This window comes from Oncorhynchus gorbuscha, linkage group LG19, assembly GCF_021184085.1.
Source record: "Oncorhynchus gorbuscha isolate QuinsamMale2020 ecotype Even-year linkage group LG19, OgorEven_v1.0, whole genome shotgun sequence".
NCBI classification, from domain to species: Eukaryota; Metazoa; Chordata; class Actinopteri; order Salmoniformes; family Salmonidae; genus Oncorhynchus; species Oncorhynchus gorbuscha.
The window spans coordinates 23,288,907-23,307,262 of NC_060191.1; the positions used below are offsets into that span (position 1 = coordinate 23,288,907).

The following is an 18,356-nucleotide window of genomic DNA, read 5'->3' on the forward strand; positions in this document are numbered from 1 at the left end:
ACTACAAAGTTGTACATTGACTTTTTGAACAGGAGTAAATCATGAGGATATTTCAATAGAGAGGAAAACAGTCAGCTGGAAAACAATAGAGAGGAAAACAGTCAGCTGGAAAACAATAGAGAGGAAAACAGTCAGCTGGAAAACAATAGAGAGGAAAACAGTCAGCTGGAAAACAATAGAGAGGAAAACAGTCAGCTGGAAAACAATAGAGAGGAAAACAGTCAGCTGGAAAACAATAGAGAGGAAAACAGTCAGCTGGAAAACAATAGAGAGGAAAACAGTCAGCTGGAAAACAATAGAGAGGAAAACAGTCAGCTGGAAAACAATAGAGAGGAAAACAGTCAGCTGGAAAACAATAGAGAGGAAAACAGTCAGCTGGAAAACAATAGAGAGGAAAACAGTCAGCTGGAAAACAATAGAGAGGAAAACAGTCAGCTGGAAAACAATAGAGAGGAAAACAGTCAGCTGGAAAACAATAGAGAGGAAAACAGTCAGCTGGAAAACAATAGAGAGGAAAACAGTCAGCTGGAAAACAATAGAGAGGAAAACAGTCAGCTGGAAAACAATAGAGAGGAAAACAGTCAGCTGGAAAACAATAGAGAGGAAAACAGTCAGCTGGAAAACAATAGAGAGGAAAACAGTCAGCTGGAAAACAATAGAGAGGAAAACAGTCAGCAGCGTCCAACATCTAGTAATACATCATCAAAATTACCTTCAGTAAATTATTTACACACTTTCAAAGAGAGTAAAGATCACTGAGAGATAGATGGAAACGGCAGTTTACCAATACATGTCAGAAACAGTTGCCAAATATATGCCATTTAGCAGACGCTTTTATCCAAAGCGACTTACAGTCATGTGTGCATACATTCTACCTAAATGTTATGCAAATGTTTCTGTTGAGGTGCACAGAGTAGGTCAGTCCCCACTTGTCTTGTTTATGGGATGGGGAACACATTTCATCCAGTGAAAGGGCTATAAGAGGCTATTTGTTTCCATTTATTGTCAAGTTGTTGTTCTGCTTCTGGCTGTGAGTGGTGCAGGTTCGGGGGTCAGCTTTTGGGTGAGGTCAAAGCTGTGGTAAAACGAAGTGGACACTGGAGTCAACGAAAGTAAACACAAAGTAAACTCGGAGTGTCGTTTTTAAATGCTTTACCCTAAACATTAGACTGATGACGATGAGTCGCACCACTCACATTATAAACTATCCTATACATGGAGTATGGCATACTATTCTCTTATTCATAAGAACCCGTGTAAACCATACAAAACCTGCTCTTCTACATATTCTAAAGTATCCTATACATGGAGTATGGCATACTATTCTCTTATTCATCAGAACCCGTGTAAACCATACAAAACCTGCTCTTCTACATATTATAAACTATCCTATACATGGAGTATGGCATACTATTCTCTTATTCATCAGAACCCGTGTAAACCATACAAAACCTGCTCTTCTACATATTATAAACTATCCTATACATGGAGTATGGCATACTATTCTCTTATTCATCAGAACCCGTGTAAACCATACAAAACCTGCTCTTCTACATATTATAAACTATCCTATACATGGAGTATGGCATACTATTCTCTTATTCATCAGAACCCGTGTAAACCATACAAAACCTGCTCTTCTACATATTCTTGTTATGCAGGTGAATGAGGACCCAAAAGCAACTTGGCGAAAACAGAGTCTTTAATCCAGTAAAGTAAATCTACAATCATAAAGCATAATTCCACTCGTAATGACGAGAACAGACTGGAGACTCGATCATGAACTGCAGGTTGCCTCGGGAAGGCACTTGAACGTAGCAGACTCAGACACCTGCTCACCACGCAGCATCTGAGGGAAACACGACACGACAGGGCGATACACAGACACAGCACGGTGAACAATAGACAAGGATCCGACAGGGCAGAAACGGAAAACAAGGGGAGAAATAGGGACTCTAATCAGGGGGAAGGATAGGGAACAGGTGTGGGAAGACTAAATGATTGATTAGGGGAATAGGAACAGCTGGGAGCAGGAACGGAGCGATAGAGAGAAGAGAGAGAGGGAGGAAGAGAGAAAGAGGGGAACGAACCTAAAAAGACCAGCAGGGGGAAAACGAACAGAGGGAAAAGCAAAATGACAAGACAAAATAAGACAAAACATGACAGTACCCCCCCACTCACCGAGCGCCTCCTGGCGCTCTCGAGGAGGAACACTGGCGGCAACGGAGGAAATCATAGATCACAAACGGTCCAGCACGTCCCGAGAAAGAACCCAACTCCTCTCCTCAGGACCGTAACGAAAAACGATAAAAAGGGAAACTAGGGTACTACTCTAAAAAAAAAAAATGAGACACGGGTAGAGAACTGAAAGCTTTAGAGCAAACAGGACCAAACAGGCCAGGAGAGTAACAACTAGGGACAGACTGAGACACAGCAAGGGCAGGAACAAGAACAGGAGAGATGCGATGGCAGGGAACAGACTGAGACCCAGCAAGACCAGGAGCAGAAGCAGAATTTTTTTTACCAGACTTCTTCTGCGTGCAGTCTGAACACGCAGCCACGAAACGGCGCGTGTCACGCTCCTGAGTAGGCCACCAAAACCGCTGGCGAATAGAAGCAAGCGTACCCCGAACGCCGGGATGGCCAGCTAACTTGGCAGAGTGAGCCCACTGAAGAACAGCCAGACGAGTAGAAACAGGAACGAAAAGAAGGTTACTAGGACAAGCGCGCGGCGACGCAGTGTGCGTGAGTGCTTGCTTAACCTGTCTCTCAATTCCCCAGACAGTCAACCCGACAACACGCCCAACAGGAAGGATCCCCTCGGGATCGGTAGAAGCCACAGAAGAACTAAAGAGACGGGATAAAGCATGAGGCTTGGTGTTCTTAGTACCCGGGCAATAAGAAATAACGAACTCGAAACGAGCGAAAAACAACGCCCAACGAGCATGACGCGCATTCAGTCGTTTGGCATAACGGATGTACTCAAGGTTCTTTTGGTCAGTCCAAACGACAAAAGGAACGGTCGCCCCCTCCAACCACTGTCGCCATTTGCCTAGGGCTAAACGGATGGCGAGCAGTTCGCGGTTAGCCACATCATAGTTACGTTCCGACGGTGACAGGCGATGAGAAAAATACGCACAAGGGTGGACCCCATCGTCAGTATCGGAGCGCTGGGACAGAATGGCTCCCACGCCCACCCCGACGCGTCAACCTCAACAATAAACTGTTTAGTGACGTCAGGTGCAACAAGGATAGAAGCGGATGCAAAACGCTTCTTGAAGAGATCAGAACAACAATCATACGACCGGTGAGGAGGAAGGGAGTTGGTTCTGGACCGACTGAAGACCGTGCGCAGACCATGATATTCCTCCGGCACTCCTGTCAAATCACCAGGTTCCTCCTGAGAAGAGGGGACAGAACAAACAGGAGAAATAGCAGACATTAAACACGTCACATGACAAGAAACGTTCCAGGAAAGGATAGAATTACTAGACCAATCAAAAGAAGGATTATGACACACTAGCCAGGGATGACCCAAAACAACAGGTGTAAAAGGTGAACAAAAAATCAAAAAAGAAATGGTCTCACTATGGTTACCAGATACAGTGAGGGTTAAAGGTAGTGTTTCATATAATATACTGGGGAGAGGACTACCATCCAAGGCAAACATGACCGTGGGCTCCCCTAACTGTCTGAGAGGAATGTCATGTTCCTGCGCCCAGGCTTCGTCCATAAAACAGCCCTCTGCCCCAGAGTCTATTAATGCACTGCAGGAAGCTGCCGATCCGGTCCAGCGTAGATGGACCGGTAAGGTAGTACATGTACTTGACGGAGAGACCTGAGTAGTAGCGCTCACCAGTAGCCCTCCGCTTACTGATGAGCTCTGGCCTTTTACTGGACATGAAATGACAAAATGACCAGCGGAACCGCAATAGAGACAGAGGCGGTTGGTGATTCTCCGTTCCCTCTCCTTAGTCGAGATGCGAATACCCCCCAGCTGCATGGGCTCAACACCTGAGCCAGTGGGGGGAGATGGTAGTGATGCGGAGAGGGGGGACACTGTTAACGCGAGCTCTCTTCCACGAGCTCGGTGACGAAGATCTACCCGTCGTTCTATGCGAATAGCGAGTTCAATCAAAGAATCCACGCTGGAAGGAACCTCCCGGGAGAGAATCTCATCCTTTACCTCAGCGTGGAGACCCTCCAGAAAACGAGCGAGCAACGCCGGCTCGTTCCAGTCACTGGAGGCAGCAAGAGTGCGAAACTCTATAGAGTAATCCGTTATGGATCGATTACCTTGACATAGGGAAGACAGGGCCCTGGAAGCTTCTTTCCCAAAAACCGAACGATCAAAAACCCGTATCATCTCCTCCTTAAAGTTCTGATAATTGTTAGTACACTCAGCGCTTGCCTCCCAGATAGCTGTGCCCCACTGCCGAGCCCGACCAGTAAGGAGTGATATGACGTAGGCAATCCGAGCTCTCTCTCTTGAGTATGTGTTGGGTTGGAGAGAGAACACTATATCACACTGGGTGAGAAAGGAGCGGCACTCAGTGGGCTGCCCAGAATAACATGGTGGGTTATTAACCCTAGGTTCCGGAGGCTCGGAAGAACCGGAAGTAGCTGGTGACACGAGACGAAGACTCTGATACTGTCCTGAGAGGTCGGAGACCTGAGCGGCCAGGGTCTCAACGGCATGCCGAGCAGCAGACAATTCCTGCTCGTGTCTGCCGAGCATCGCTCCCTGGAACTTGAGAGTAGAGTAGAGAGAATCCATAGTCGCTGGGTCCATTCTTGGTCGGATCCTTCTGTTATGCAGGTGAATGAGGACCCAAAAGCAACTTGGCGAAAACAGAGTCTTTAATCCAGTAAAGTAAATCTACAATCATAAAGCATAATTCCACTCGTAATGACGAGAACAGACTGGAGACTCGATCATGAACTGCAGGTTGCCTCGGGAAGGCACTTGAACGTAGCAGACTCAGACACCTGCTCACCACGCAGCATCTGAGGGAAACACGACACGACAGGGCGATACACAGACACAGCACGGTGAACAATAGACAAGGATCCGACAGGGCAGAAACGGAAAACAAGGGGAGAAATAGGGACTCTAATCAGGGGGAAGGATAGGGAACAGGTGTGGGAAGACTAAATGATTGATTAGGGGAATAGGAACAGCTGGGAGCAGGAACGGAGCGATAGAGAGAAGAGAGAGAGGGAGGAAGAGAGAAAGAGGGGAACGAACCTAAAAAGACCAGCAGGGGGAAAACGAACAGAGGGAAAAGCAAAATGACAAGACAAAATAAGACAAAACATGACAATTCTAAAGTATCCTATACATGGAGTATGGCATACTATTCTCTTATTCATCAGAACCCGCGTAAACCATACAAAACCTGCTCTTCTACATATTCTAAACTATCCTATACATGGAGTATGGCATACTATTCTCTTATTCATCAGAACCCGTGTAAACCATACAAAACCTGCTCTTCTACATATTCTTCTACAAAAACGTTCATCATAAAAATAAACCAAACTTTTTGTACTTGAAACTAATTTCAGCTTAGATGTTTTGAAATGAGAGAGAATCTCAAATGTTGACATTTTATTCTTCACACATGAACCACTTTGTTGTTAAGTAATTAGCGAACTGACATTCTGTTCAATGAGCACCTTATCATTGTGAAATAGACTGATGGTTTTGCTTTGTTTTGTTTCTGTACACTGCATTTTGCTTACTGTTGCATTGCGGTTTGTGCAGATACCAAGAGCGAGGCCTATTTGTCTGCTAAGACAGGCTCGTGTCGTCTCTGACGTAACAGGCGCTGAGATTTGTCTTGTTTTGGAGCCTGGGCCTATTAATGAACATTGGAACATAATGAAAAACAAGCTGACATCTCATTGTCTTTGGAGGGAAGCTTGACATTCAAAGTCACTGTTCGAACAGTCCTTTCACCACTGGAGTTTGTAATGAGAAACAAACGCATGACAAATATCCTGGACCTGTGTGTGCTTCTGTTGATAGCAGGCCCAATACCAGGTTAGTGTCTTCCAATCCTACTAGGCTACCAATATTCTCACAAACAAATATATTTTTTCTATGTTCATGATTTTTTCAGCATATTCAGTGTCATAATTAATATCTATTATACAACATCCCTAAGCATATTACAGTACATATACATTTACCTAATTGCATGAATTCTGCCTTTCTGTTTTGGCTTCAAGTCTTGCAATATCAAGACTCTAATGCTCTAATTACTTTCAGGGGTGCATAGAGTCGTGAGTTGTTTGTTTGTCAAGATAAGAGGACTAAATCTCATTAGTCAGGGAGAAAGTCACTCCAACTCTCTCATTTTGACTTTAATAAAATACTGTGATCATCTCCAAATAAACCTCAACATTGTGGGCAAAAGCTTTGTGGCAAATGCCGTTTAACCGAAGGTCTTTTTTGTCAAAATGAAATATTCTGTCGTACCTTGATGAAGAAGCATTCACTGTCTGTGTCCTCACTCAGCCCCATTAAGGATGGTAACAGCAGAGGGGTTAAAGGTGAGGCAGTGGCCCCCTTCACTCACTGTAATGCGGGGTCAGAGTGCCAACCTGTCCTGCCGTTTCGAGGCCACGTCCTACGGGGTGGACTGGTTCAAGATAGAGGGGGCCGAAAAGATCCCCGTCCCAGATTCAGCTGGGCAGACGTCCCTGGTGATTACCGAGGTGTCCGTGGAGGATGCCGGTGTGTATTACTGCGAGGTGAACGTCCTACACAGAGATTCAGAGCGAGGGGGCGGCACAAAGCTCATTGTCCTGGGTAAGACAGAAGCAAATTAGCCTGGTCCCAAATCTGTTTGTGCTGTCTTGACAACTCATATGGCCATTGCTTGGCATGATAATGACCATAGGATTAAGCTTTTTTTTATTTTGTATTATATGGGACCAGGCTAAGAACTAGCTCTAATAAAAAATGTATACATCCGCCTTTATTCTTGGAATGTCTTATTGTAACTCATTAGAGTTTCTCATCATTTCTTCTGTCTGTGTTGGTGTTGTTGTTGTTGTCATTGTTGTAATTGTCTCTCATTTGTATCCTTTGAGAATCTGTTTGAACCCAAACGGTTTGCAGGGAGGTTATTAAATTTAAACCAGTGGGCTATGCATCACCATAAAGAGGCCGAACCATGCTCAAATCTCTAAAAATTCTAGTCACATGGAAATTTCCTTTCAGTTCATCTTTTTGCCTGAGTGGATTCGTGACAAATCCAGATATAATCACTATGGGACAATGCATTGTGGATTCTATTGATCTTTGCAGGGAATTGAAACTCACCACAGAACAAGGCAAAGAGGGATCGTGAAATGATTATGTGCAAACCCCTCATGCGAAAGAGAAGGTTCCTCTCAGGGTTTCTCCAGTGGGGTGCACGTTGCAAAGTCCTGCTCCATTTACAGAACCATGAGTGTGTTGTTTGGCCACAACTGTATTACCAACATGGTCTGAATAGAATATGTCGAAATAGTGAAATATGACATACAGTATAAAAATGGTTCAACGTCAGCAATCTGACATATTTCTAACGAGCGGCTGGTAGTCTAGTGTATAAGAGCATTGACCCAGTAACCGAAAGGTTGCTGCTTTGAATCCCTGAGCCGACTAAAAATCTGACGCCGTGCCCTTGAGCAAAGCACTTATTCCTAATTGCTCCTGTATATCACTCTGGATAAGAGTGTCTGCTAAATTACTCAAATGTAAATGTCATGAGATAGATGATATTGCATCACCCCCTTCCCGTGTCTCCTCCTACCCCTACTAGCACCCCCCTCTGTGCCTCAACTCCTCCTCCAGGTCCCCTCGGACCCCCAGACGGACCAGTGGGCTCTCCTCTGCGTCACCGGTGGGTTCTACCCACACCACCTCACCCTAAGCTGGACACACCAGAGTGGAGAAGATAGCCCCCACCACTTTGTTGGCCGCAACTGCACCATTCACCCTGACTACCATGACGTCAACCAATCACACAGCCTAATTCCAAAGATCTCAACTCCTGATTGGATGGGAGAGTGTTTACAGGTGACGGACAGCTCCAGAACGGAAGTGTATGTAATCAGTGTGCTGTCCCTCCCCCCGCGGGGGTCTGTGGATGCTGGGATCTTCTACACCTGTAGTGTGCAGGATCACCCTGCGCTGGACTCCCCCCTGTCTGCCTCCTTCACCTGGGGTGAGCTTTAGTTAACACTACTGAGAGGCTGTATATTTCACTGGGCTATTTCTCACATGGCTCAAATGTTTTTATACATCTGTGCTTCCGCTACACACAGCTTCAGTCAGTCACGGGCCTTCAACGACTGCACATTGAATTCACCCTCGGGTCTGTCATCATCGTGTGAGGTCCATAACTGTATAACTTAACTGTCATGTTTGCATTGTCTTTTTTTTTGTCTACGCTCACAGACGCAGCCCCCAATGAGGTGATTGGATGCTTGAATATCCTTAAGGTCTGTGTCCTCTGCGGAGTGACTGTGGTGTTTTCCATTGCAAGTAAGTACTGTGTGGTTACACTCACAGGATCTCACAGGGATTATGGGAAATGGAGTCATGCAAATCGTGTCTTGAGCATCAGTCAATTGGGTTGTTTTGGGATTTTGTCTTTTTCTCCACAGCACTGACAAGTTTGTGTGAGAGAAAAGAAAGACCTCGTGTGTCCCATGTACTGTAAGTACACACACACACACAAGCATGCACACACACATTCTGTTTTACAGCTCTATCCGTTCAGCAACACTGACACACAATCCGTATTTGTCCAAATGAATGTCTTTCAGCAAATAAAGGGAGAAAACAAAGGACATTTGAGAGAAAGAAAACAAAGGATCTGAACACACCAAGAGCATCCGATTTTCCGTAAATAATAGGCTACCCACGACAGCTTCTACACAGATCTTTACCGCATGATACATTTCCTGATCAGATGGCACACTTTTTATGACAAAGAGTATGCTGGGTTTTAACTGAGGGACTTTTTTTTGGGGGGGGTGGGGGTGGACCAGTAGTTTTGTCTATAAGCACATGCCACAGCACTGTTTTTTTTAAACTAGCTCAACTCTCTCTCACTTGTCCTCACATGATGTATATTCTCCCCAGCTCACACGTTCTGTAACATCCCCAAATCATAATGCAAAAAGTGATGCTATGCGAAACTTTAGGTCTATGTTGCGTGTTGAACGGAAGCCATTTTGCAATCGTGTCAAGTGCCACTGTGCTGCTGAATGCTTTTAGTAGTCACAGTGTACTCTAGTGTCCAAATGAATGTCTCATGGATGGTATGCAACCATCAACTCAACCTCTGTTGGAGATATAAGCCCTGAATAACTGGACGGAATCAAGTCAAAGCACTTCCTGGTGTGAAAGTATCGAACCTATGGGTTTACGCTGGTGGTGTGGGCTTTCCTTGCACGTGTATAGTATACATGCACCACCCGTGATACCTTATCAGAGACTATAGTCCCTGTGTAAATATTGGAGATGCTCATCAATTATCATGAGTTACACTGTATTGGGAAGTACGTCTGAAGGGATGGTCATCATGTTAAACAGGTTATGACTCCAAAACAACCTGATTATGTTCAAGTATGCCATTGCCAACCTTGTGTAACCAATTCAATACTGGTCCACTATTATTGTATTATTGTTCCTGTAATTGTGTAACCAATTAAAATACTGGTCCACTATTATCGTATTATTGTTCCTTTAATTGTGTAACCAATTCAATACTGGTCCACTATTATCGTATTATTGTTCCTGTAATTGTGTAACCAATTCAATACTGGTCAACTATTATCGTATTATTGTTCCTGTAATTGTGTAACCAATTAAATACTGGTCCACTATTATCGTATTATTGTTCCTGTAATTGTGTAACCAATTCAATACTGGTCCACTATTATCGTATTATTGTTCCTGTAATTGTGTAACCAATTCAATACTGGTCCACTATTATCGTATTATTGTTCCTGTAATTCACAAAATGAACACGCTTTTATTTCAACATCAATGTCTTTATTTGGTCCCACAATCGAACAATAAAGGTCCCACAATCTAACAATAAAGGTCCCACAATCGAACAACGAAGGTCCCACATGTTAGAGGTGCATACAAAATGGGACAGTGAGTCCACATTCATTTCACAAAGCCAATAATATAAATCTATGGACACAATGAATCGCAAGTACACACAAAATCCCTCACTTACGCATGTGTGCTCATGCATGCACAAAAACACATTCGCACATGCACCCCCCCCCCCCCACACACACACACACACACACAGACACACACACCAACTCTGCTCAGTGCTCAAATTCATTGTTCCTTTTCAACATTGTGTCATTTTCAGCGATACGACTGTGATACTTGTTTGAGGTGCTTATCTTTCAGTGCTGAGAGATGTTGTTCTGATGTGTCTCTCAGATGTTAGAGCTGTTGTTCTCTACGGTTCACCATAACCACTCCTAGTTGTGTAAATGGGCTTCAACCTTGTGAAATACAATTATAATCCATGATAATTTTCTCTTCTGTTTGCCAATCTTGTCAGGCAACCCAATACAACAAATGTATTCTCAAACTTATTTCACGCACTGTCACAGTAGGTGTGTACTTATAATATATAATTGGCAATGACTGTACTTGATTCCAGCTAACTGCAGCTAGGCAGTAACTCCCTAATGTGAGCCCTTGTTTTGTGTCTCTCAGGAGGAAGGCAGGCTCCGTGTCTACCATATCCTATCTCTACTCTAAGTAGGAAGTTTGCCCGCCAATGATCAAACAGAGACACAGATACAGTAAAATGTGAAAACATAAACATCAGAGCACTCATATCCTGCCACGAGACATGAGGAGCACAACATCTCATTTCAGTTAATACAGGCCTTATTCAATTAACTTCAGATAGCATTCATCTCTACTTGTTTGGGTCCCTTATCTTTCTGAGGCTCGCTCGCTCGTTCCATTCCAAGGGGACCAGTGGATGTGACAGCCACAGAACATACACTTGGCCAGCCTGATTCTGGCCCCCTGCAACATACTGCCTAGGGTCCCTCTGACAGCTGAGGAGGAGAAGTAGAAGATGAAGGGGTCCAGGCAGGCGTTGAAGGTGCTGCAGAGCAAGGTCATGTCTCTCCAGTCTGGGTTCTTCCTGGTTATAAAGCCCACAATGTGGGAGACGTTGTAGGGGCCGAAGCAGAAGGCAAACACCAGCAGTGTCCCCAGAGCCAGGCCGATAGCACGGAGGCGTCTGCGACGACCGATGTGGGGCAGGCCGGAGAGTATGCGGATGAAGTTGATGTAGCAGAAGCTGCAGATGAGGAAAGGTACACAGAATAGAACCAGGCAGAACTCCAGACGCACGGGCAGGAGGATCGCCAGTTGCTTCTCGCTGAAGTCCTCATAGCACACATTCCTGGAAGACACAATGTTGTCGCCGTCACTAATGAGCACGTTGGAGATGTTGGAGAATTCATAGCTGTTGGAAGAGTTGGTTGTGGAACTGAGGGAGTCTTGCGGTGGGTTGTAGTAGGGCATGATGACGACGATGCTCAGGTGGAGGACGGAGAAGACCCAGATAAATACACTGGCCACCACGGCATACAGGGGCCGGCGCTTCAGCGAGTGTTGGATGGGGAAGGCCACGCCCAGGTAGCGCTCCACACTGACCGCTGTCAGGAATAAGGTGCTGACGTAGATAGTCATGTAGAAGAAGAAGCCAGATAAAGGACAGAGGATGTAGGGTAGACTCCAGGTCATATCGTTCGTGACTTCCTGCATCTTGAAGGGCAGGAAGAGCAGGAAGAGGAGGTCCGAGATTGTCAGGTTGAGGAGCAGGATGTCGATGGGCATGGGTTTTTGCCTTACCTTCTTGCTGAAGGTATAGAAGGCCACAGCGTTGGCTGGGAGGCCCGTCAAAAAGGTGACAAGGTAGACAGACAGACACAACGCAGTATGGCACTCCTGCATGGTAGCCTCGGCGGTGGGTACAGTCACTGGAAGGCTCAGGGAGCAAGATCTGTCACATCATCTCAGTGCAGCCTGGGGGGGATGAAAACGTTGCAGTGCAAGGGGCTTGATCTGTCAGACAGTCTGAGGCTTCAGAGGCGAAGGCTGCTTTTTGGGTCAACAGCCTGGAACAAACCCGGTTAGACAGCGTGGTTTTCCTGTCTCTGACAATAAACCAACTCATCGTCTCTTCAAGGGCTCCAAGACTCTGATGGCAAGAGAGGATAGAAAGAGATTACAACATGCCACATTACCGTTTCTTACAGCTTTTTGTTACTCACTACTCACCCCTTTTAAGTTTGCCAAGGGGAGGGTGTAATTGAAACAACATCCGTGTGCGCAATAATCAAAATAAAATACTAGCAGATGAAATAGAGTTCAGATTCATGTGAATTTCATGCTAAATAACGACAATAAAAACCATACACTCGGAGAGGCAATATGGTCAGTGTCTATTGGGAACTGACCATATACCACTCAGGATGTGTGTGTCTGGCACATGGTTCTGTATACAAACAGTCTCAAAGACACCGTTATTGCTTCCTGTGTCCTCGTTCTAATACTGTCTTCATTAGATGGACACCTGTTCTTCTTGTACACTCAAACACAGAACAGCTTGTAAACATATTGGTGCTTACGTCCACAAACGGGGGACGCGTGGTCTTAGCTGCTACCACTCTTTATCCTAGTTCGTATAACAGTGTTTTAATTTCCTGTCCTGAAACGTCTCCAATGGGTCAACAATGACATCGTCAAAGGGAAGTCATAAACACAACACTCACAATTAGGAAAAAGCTATAACTCATTCTACCACAACCAGGGACCAAGTAGCCCTTAGTATAGTCTTGCTCACCAGCCTTGTGCCGTGAGGCTGTCGCTACTCGGCTCAAGCATTCAAGAGAGTTATCATAGCGTGTCTGCACTGAACTGAGCTAAGAAAAACAAATACTAAGATATTATTATATTCTATTATTATATATTATTATTTTATCTTACCCTCCATGTACTTACAGCATCAAATAAAGGACAGTATAATAAGGCATGTAGGTAAGGCATGAGCGTAGGAGACAATTAAACCAGCATTACTTCCTTGTATTGACCAGTGACTAGCTAATATACTGTACGTATGGGAAATTCCTCACACACACTTTTATTGGCCGATTTGATGACAGTGGAGGATTGCCAGCAAGTCAAACAACTCACTGACCTTTATACGAACTCTTCACATTGTTTTGTACTTTTTCTACCATAGATAGCTATGGTATTCCGTTCCACTGTGACCAGGACTAACCGCTAGAGCACTGACTCTGCACCTTACGCAAACTCGCACACATACAGTACCACTCAAGGGTGTTGTCTTTATTTTCACTATTTCTACATTGTAGATTAATAGTGTACACATAAAAACGGTGAAATAACACATAGTAACGTAGTAACCACACGTAGTAACCAAAGAAAAGTGTTAAACAAATCACAATATGTGACTCACCACCTGGATTCAGTCTTATGTAGCAACATTTGAATTTCTGTTTGTTTTTTACATTGCATTTTTACATCTACAAAAGTAGAGAGCTACAAAATGGTGTATCATTCGCAGCATGTTGGAGGAACAATGGGAAAGTAATTCTGCTTTGAAAGTTGATACACTTGTAAACTCACTTTTGAGAAAAGGGACTTGTTTCGGTACCTACTAGAGAGCTCTCCTTTGTCTACACCCATTCAACATTGTTCACGCCCTCAAATCAAATTGTACTTGTCACATACACATGGTTAGCAGATGTTAATGCGTGTGTAGCGAAATGCTTGGGCTTCCAGATCCGAAAATGCAGAAATAACCAACGAGTAATCTAACCTAACAATTTCGCAACAACTACCTTATACACACAAGTGTAAAGGGGTGAAGAATATGTACATAAAGATATATGAATGAGTGATGGTAAAGAACGGCATAGGCAAGATGCAGTAGATGGTATCAAGTACAGTATATACAGTGGGGCAAAAAAGTATTTAGTCCGCCACCAATTGTGCAAGTTCTCCTACTTAAAAAGATGAGAGAGGCCTGTAATTTTCATCATAGGTACACTTCAACTATGACAGACAAAATGAGAGAGAAAAAAATCCAGAAAATCACATTGTAGGATTTCCAGTACCCAGTCGCACAGGGCTGGGGCGAGACCCAGGGTCTCGAGCTTGATGATGAGTTTGGAGGGTATTATGGTGTTAAATGCTAAGTTGTAGTCAATGAACAGCATTCTCACGTAGATATTCCTCTTGTCCAGATGGGTTAGGGCAGTGTGCAGTGTAGAGCTATTGGGGCAGTAAGCAAATTGGAGTGGGTCTAGGGTGTCAGGTAGGGTGGAGGTGATATGGTCCTTGACTAGTCCCTCAAATCACTTCATGATAACGGAAGTGAGTGCTACGGGGCGGTAGTCATTTAGCTCCGTTACCTTAGCTTTCTTGGGAACAGGAACAATGGTGGCCCTCTTGAAGCATCTGGGAACAGCAGACTGGGATAAGACCATTTCAAGGACAGCTTTGTTCCATCTACCTAACATTGCAAAAATCAGAAACTTTCTGTCCAAAAATGATGCAGAAAAATGTATCCATGCTTTTGTCACTTCTAGGTTAAACTACTACAATGCTCTACTTTCCGGCTACCCGGATAAAGCACTAAATAAACTTCAGTTAGTGGTAAGTACAGCTGCTAGAATCCTGACTAGAACCACATTTTTTTTTTATCATATTACTCCAGTGCTAGCCTCCCTTCACTGGCTTCCTGTCAAAGCAAGGGCTGATTTCAAGGTTTTACTGCTCACCTACAAAGCATTAAATGGGCTTGCTCCTACCTATCTCTCTGATTTGGTCCTGCCGTACATACCTACACGTACGCAAGGTCATAAGGCGCAGGCCTCCTAATTGTCCCTAGAATTTCTAAACAAAAAGCTGGAGGCAGGGCTTTCTCCTATAGAGCTCCATTTTTATGAAACGGTCTGCCTACCCATGTCAGAGACGCAAACTCGGTCTCAACCTTTAAGTCTTTACTGAAGACTCATCTCTTCAGTGGGTCATATGATTGAGTGTAGTCTGGCCCAGGAGTGGGAAGGTGAATGGAAAGGCTCTGGAGCAACGAACCGCCCTTGCTGTCTCTGCCTGGCCGGTTCCCCTCTTTCCACTGGGATTCTCTGCCTCTAACCCTATCACAGGGGCTGAGTCACTGGCTTACTGGGGCTCTCTCATACCGTCCCTGGGAGGGGTGTGTCACCTGAGTGGGTTGAGTCACTGATGTGATCATCCTGTCTGGGTTGGCGCCACCCCCCAACCCCCACCCCTTGGGTTGTGCCGTGGCGGAGATCTTTGTGGGCTATACTCAACCTTGTCTCAGGATGGTAAGTTGGTGGTTGAAGATATCCCTGTAGTGGTGTGGGGGCTGTGCTTTGGCAAAGTGGGTGGGGTTATATCCTTCCTGTTTGGCCCTGTCCGGGGGGTCCTCGGATGGGGCCACAGTGTCTCCTGACCCCTCCTGTCTCAGCGTCCAGTATTTATGCTGCAGTAGTTTATGTGTCGGGGGGCTAGGGTCAGTTTGTTATATCTGGAGTACTTCTCCTGTCCTATTCGGTGTCCTGTGTGAATTTAAGTGTGCTCTCTCTAATTCTCTCTTTCTTTCTCTCTCTCGGAGGACCTGAGCCCTAGGACCATGCCTCAGGACTACCTGACATGATGACTCCTTGCTGTCCCCAGTCCACCTGGCCGTGCTGCTGCCCCAGTTTCAACTGTTCTGCCTTATTATTATTGGACCATGCTGGTCATTTAGGAACATTTGAACATCTTGGCCATGTTCTGTTATAATCTCCACCCGGAACAGCCAGAAGAGGACTGGCCACCCCACATAGCCTGGTTCCTCTCTAGGTTTCTTCCTAAGTTTTGGCCTTTCTAGGGAGTTTTTCCTAGCCACTGTGCTTCTATACCTGCATTGCTTGCTGTTTGGGGTTTTAGGCTGGGTTTCTGTACAGCACTTTGAGATATCAGCTGATGTACGAAGGGCTATATAAATAAATTTGATTTGATTTGATTGACTATGTCCGTAAACACACCAGCCAGCTGGTCTGCGCATGCTCTGAGGACGTGGCTGGGGATGCCGTCTGGGCCTGCAGCCTTGCGAGGGTTAACAAGTTTAAATGTTTCACTCACTTCGGCTGCATTGAAGTAGAGTCCTCAGGTTTTGGTAGCGGTACTGTATTGTCCTCAAAGCGAGCAAAGAAGTTGTTTAGTCTGTCTGGGAGACATCCTGGTCCGCGATGGGGCTGGTTTTCTTTTTGTAATCCGTGATTGACTGTAGACCATGCCACATACCTCTTGTGTCTGGGCCGTTGAATTGCGACTCCACTTTGTCTTTATACTAACGCTTAGCTTGTTTGATTGTGATGTGATCTTCCTGTCTGGGTTGGCGCCCCCCCCCCCCCTTGCTGTTTGAGGATTTAGGCTGGGTTTCTGGCACTTTGAGATATCAGCTGATGTACGAATGGCTATATAAATACATTTGATTTGATTGCCTTGTGGAGGGAATAGCTACACTGTTTGTATTCGGTCATGTTTCCGGTCACCTTGCCCTGGTTTTAAAGCAGTGGTTCGCGCTTTCAGTTTCACACGAATGCTGCCATCAATCCACGGTTTCTGGTTTGGGAATGTTTTAATAGTTGCTGTGGGTACGACATCGCCGATGCACTTGCTAATAAACTCGCCAACCGAATCAGCGTATTCATCAATGTTGTTGTTTGACGCAATGCGGAACATATCCCAATCCACGTGATCGAAGCAATCTTGAAGCGTGGAATCAGATTGGTCGGACCAGCGTTGAACAGACCTGAGCGCAGGAGCTTCCTGTTTTAGTCTCTGTCTATAGGCAGGGAGCAACAAAATGGACTCGTGGTCAGCTTTTCCGAAAGGAGGGCGGGGGAGGGCCTTATATGCGTCGCTGAAGTTAGAATAACAATGATATAGGGTTTTACCAGCCCTGGTAGCACAATCGATATGCTGATAGAATTTAGGGAGTCTTTTCAGAATCCCTAAGCCTTAGCCCCACCCATCTCTTTAAGGATTCATATAAGGTCAGGTGCTAAGGACTAAAAGTTGTAGTAGCCTACGATAAGGAAAATTTCCAGGTAAACAGAAAGGGTCCAGATAAAAATATGTTATAAATATTAGATGATGCTTACCCAGACACAGTTGTCTAAATTGATGGGAAATCACGTGAAAGAAATGCTATAACCACCAGCCACATCCAGTTGTGGAAAAAGTTGTCATACTTGAGTAAAAGTATAAATAATTTCAAATTCATTATATTATACCAGACGGCACAATTGTATTAAAAAAATGAATAATGTATTGATGGATAGCCAGAGGCACAATGTATTTAAGTATCAAAAGTAAAAGTAAAAATATAAACCATTTCAAATTCCTTATATTACGCAACCTAGACGGCACAATGTTATTGTTTTTTAATCGATGGATAGCCAGGGGCACACTCAGACATCATTTACAAACAAAGCATTTGTGTTTAGTGAGTCAGTATGGATGACCAGGGATGTTCTCTTGATAAGTGTTTGAATTGGACAATTTTCCTGTCAAATGTAAAGAGTACTTTTGGGTGTCAAGTAAAATGTATGGAGTTAAAAGCACATTTGTTTCTATACGACTGTAGTGAAGTAAAATTTATAAAAAATATAAATAGTAAAGTAATGTACAGATACCATAAAAAGTAGTACTTTAAAGTACTGTTACACCACTGCCCAAATACATTAGCATACTTTATATACTGTTACACATGCACTTATCACATAGTAGGCCATGCAACCTGAGTTGAAACCTGAGTGAGATGCACATGTACAGTACATAAACAGATGCATGTCGCCATATATTTAAGTGGAGGACACTTGATACGGTCACATGACATTGTTGTGGTCTGTCACAAAAGTGGATGGTCTCTACAGAAGGTGTAAACAGTACAGCGAAATGGTAGAAATATCAGAAATAGATAGTGTCAACATAAATGAAATATACAGTATGAACAAGAACAATATCAATAACGATATCAGTGATAGACGAGGTAGTTTTTGCATACAATCATTGGTAAAGTGGCTGAACAGCAGAATATTAAAAGAAAAACGTTGCAGCAACGTATGGCGTGTGTGTTAGGAGAGAGTCGTGTGAATAGAGGCACTGCAGATAGTGCTGATGACTGGTCCGTCCAAACCACGCACGAACAAGGGAATCTATATTCGGGGAGCCTGTTTCTGTCCTGCCATTG

At 44.5% G+C, this 18,356-nt stretch overlaps 2 protein-coding genes across 3 annotated transcripts; one reads left to right on the top strand and one right to left on the bottom strand.

The window, feature by feature from the left end:
* Positions 1–5,736: 5,736 nt before the first annotated feature.
* Positions 5,737–9,732, top strand: LOC124004727. Its single transcript, XM_046313451.1, has 6 exons — positions 5,737–6,046; positions 6,524–6,817; positions 7,818–8,222; positions 8,456–8,542; positions 8,665–8,716; positions 8,827–9,732. The coding sequence occupies exons 1-6, from the start codon at positions 5,977–5,979 to the stop codon at positions 8,831–8,833; spliced, it is 915 nt and encodes a 304-aa protein (XP_046169407.1). The 5' UTR covers positions 5,737–5,976; the 3' UTR covers positions 8,834–9,732.
* A 319-nt stretch (positions 9,733–10,051) lies between these two features.
* LOC124004726 (free fatty acid receptor 2-like) lies at positions 10,052–13,161 on the bottom strand. 2 transcript variants are annotated; one of them, XM_046313449.1, is made up of 2 exons: positions 13,064–13,161; positions 10,052–12,260 (listed from the first exon to the last, which is right to left on the bottom strand). In XM_046313449.1, the coding sequence occupies exon 2, from the start codon at positions 12,011–12,013 to the stop codon at positions 10,979–10,981; it is 1,035 nt and encodes a 344-aa protein (XP_046169405.1). In that variant the 5' UTR covers positions 12,014–12,260; positions 13,064–13,161; the 3' UTR covers positions 10,052–10,978. The 2 variants fall into 2 exon arrangements, with proteins under 2 accessions (XP_046169405.1, XP_046169404.1); XM_046313448.1 differs by having other exon boundaries at positions 13,049–13,145.
* Positions 13,162–18,356: the final 5,195 nt, after the last annotated feature.

Bases quoted from the DNA above. Each gene is read 5' to 3' on its own strand.
- LOC124004727 (XM_046313451.1), top strand. From the start codon at position 5,977: ATGAGAAACAAACGCATGACAAATATCCTGGACCTGTGTGTGCTTCTG. The intron at 8,223-8,455 runs GTGAGCTTTAGT...CTACGCTCACAG, and splicing joins GTCTGCCTCCTTCACCTGGG to ACGCAGCCCCCAATGAGGTG. The intron at 8,543-8,664 runs GTAAGTACTGTG...TTTTCTCCACAG, and splicing joins TGTGGTGTTTTCCATTGCAA to CACTGACAAGTTTGTGTGAG.
- LOC124004726 (XM_046313449.1), bottom strand. From the start codon at position 12,013: ATGCAGGAGTGCCATACTGCGTTGTGTCTGTCTGTCTACCTTGTCACC.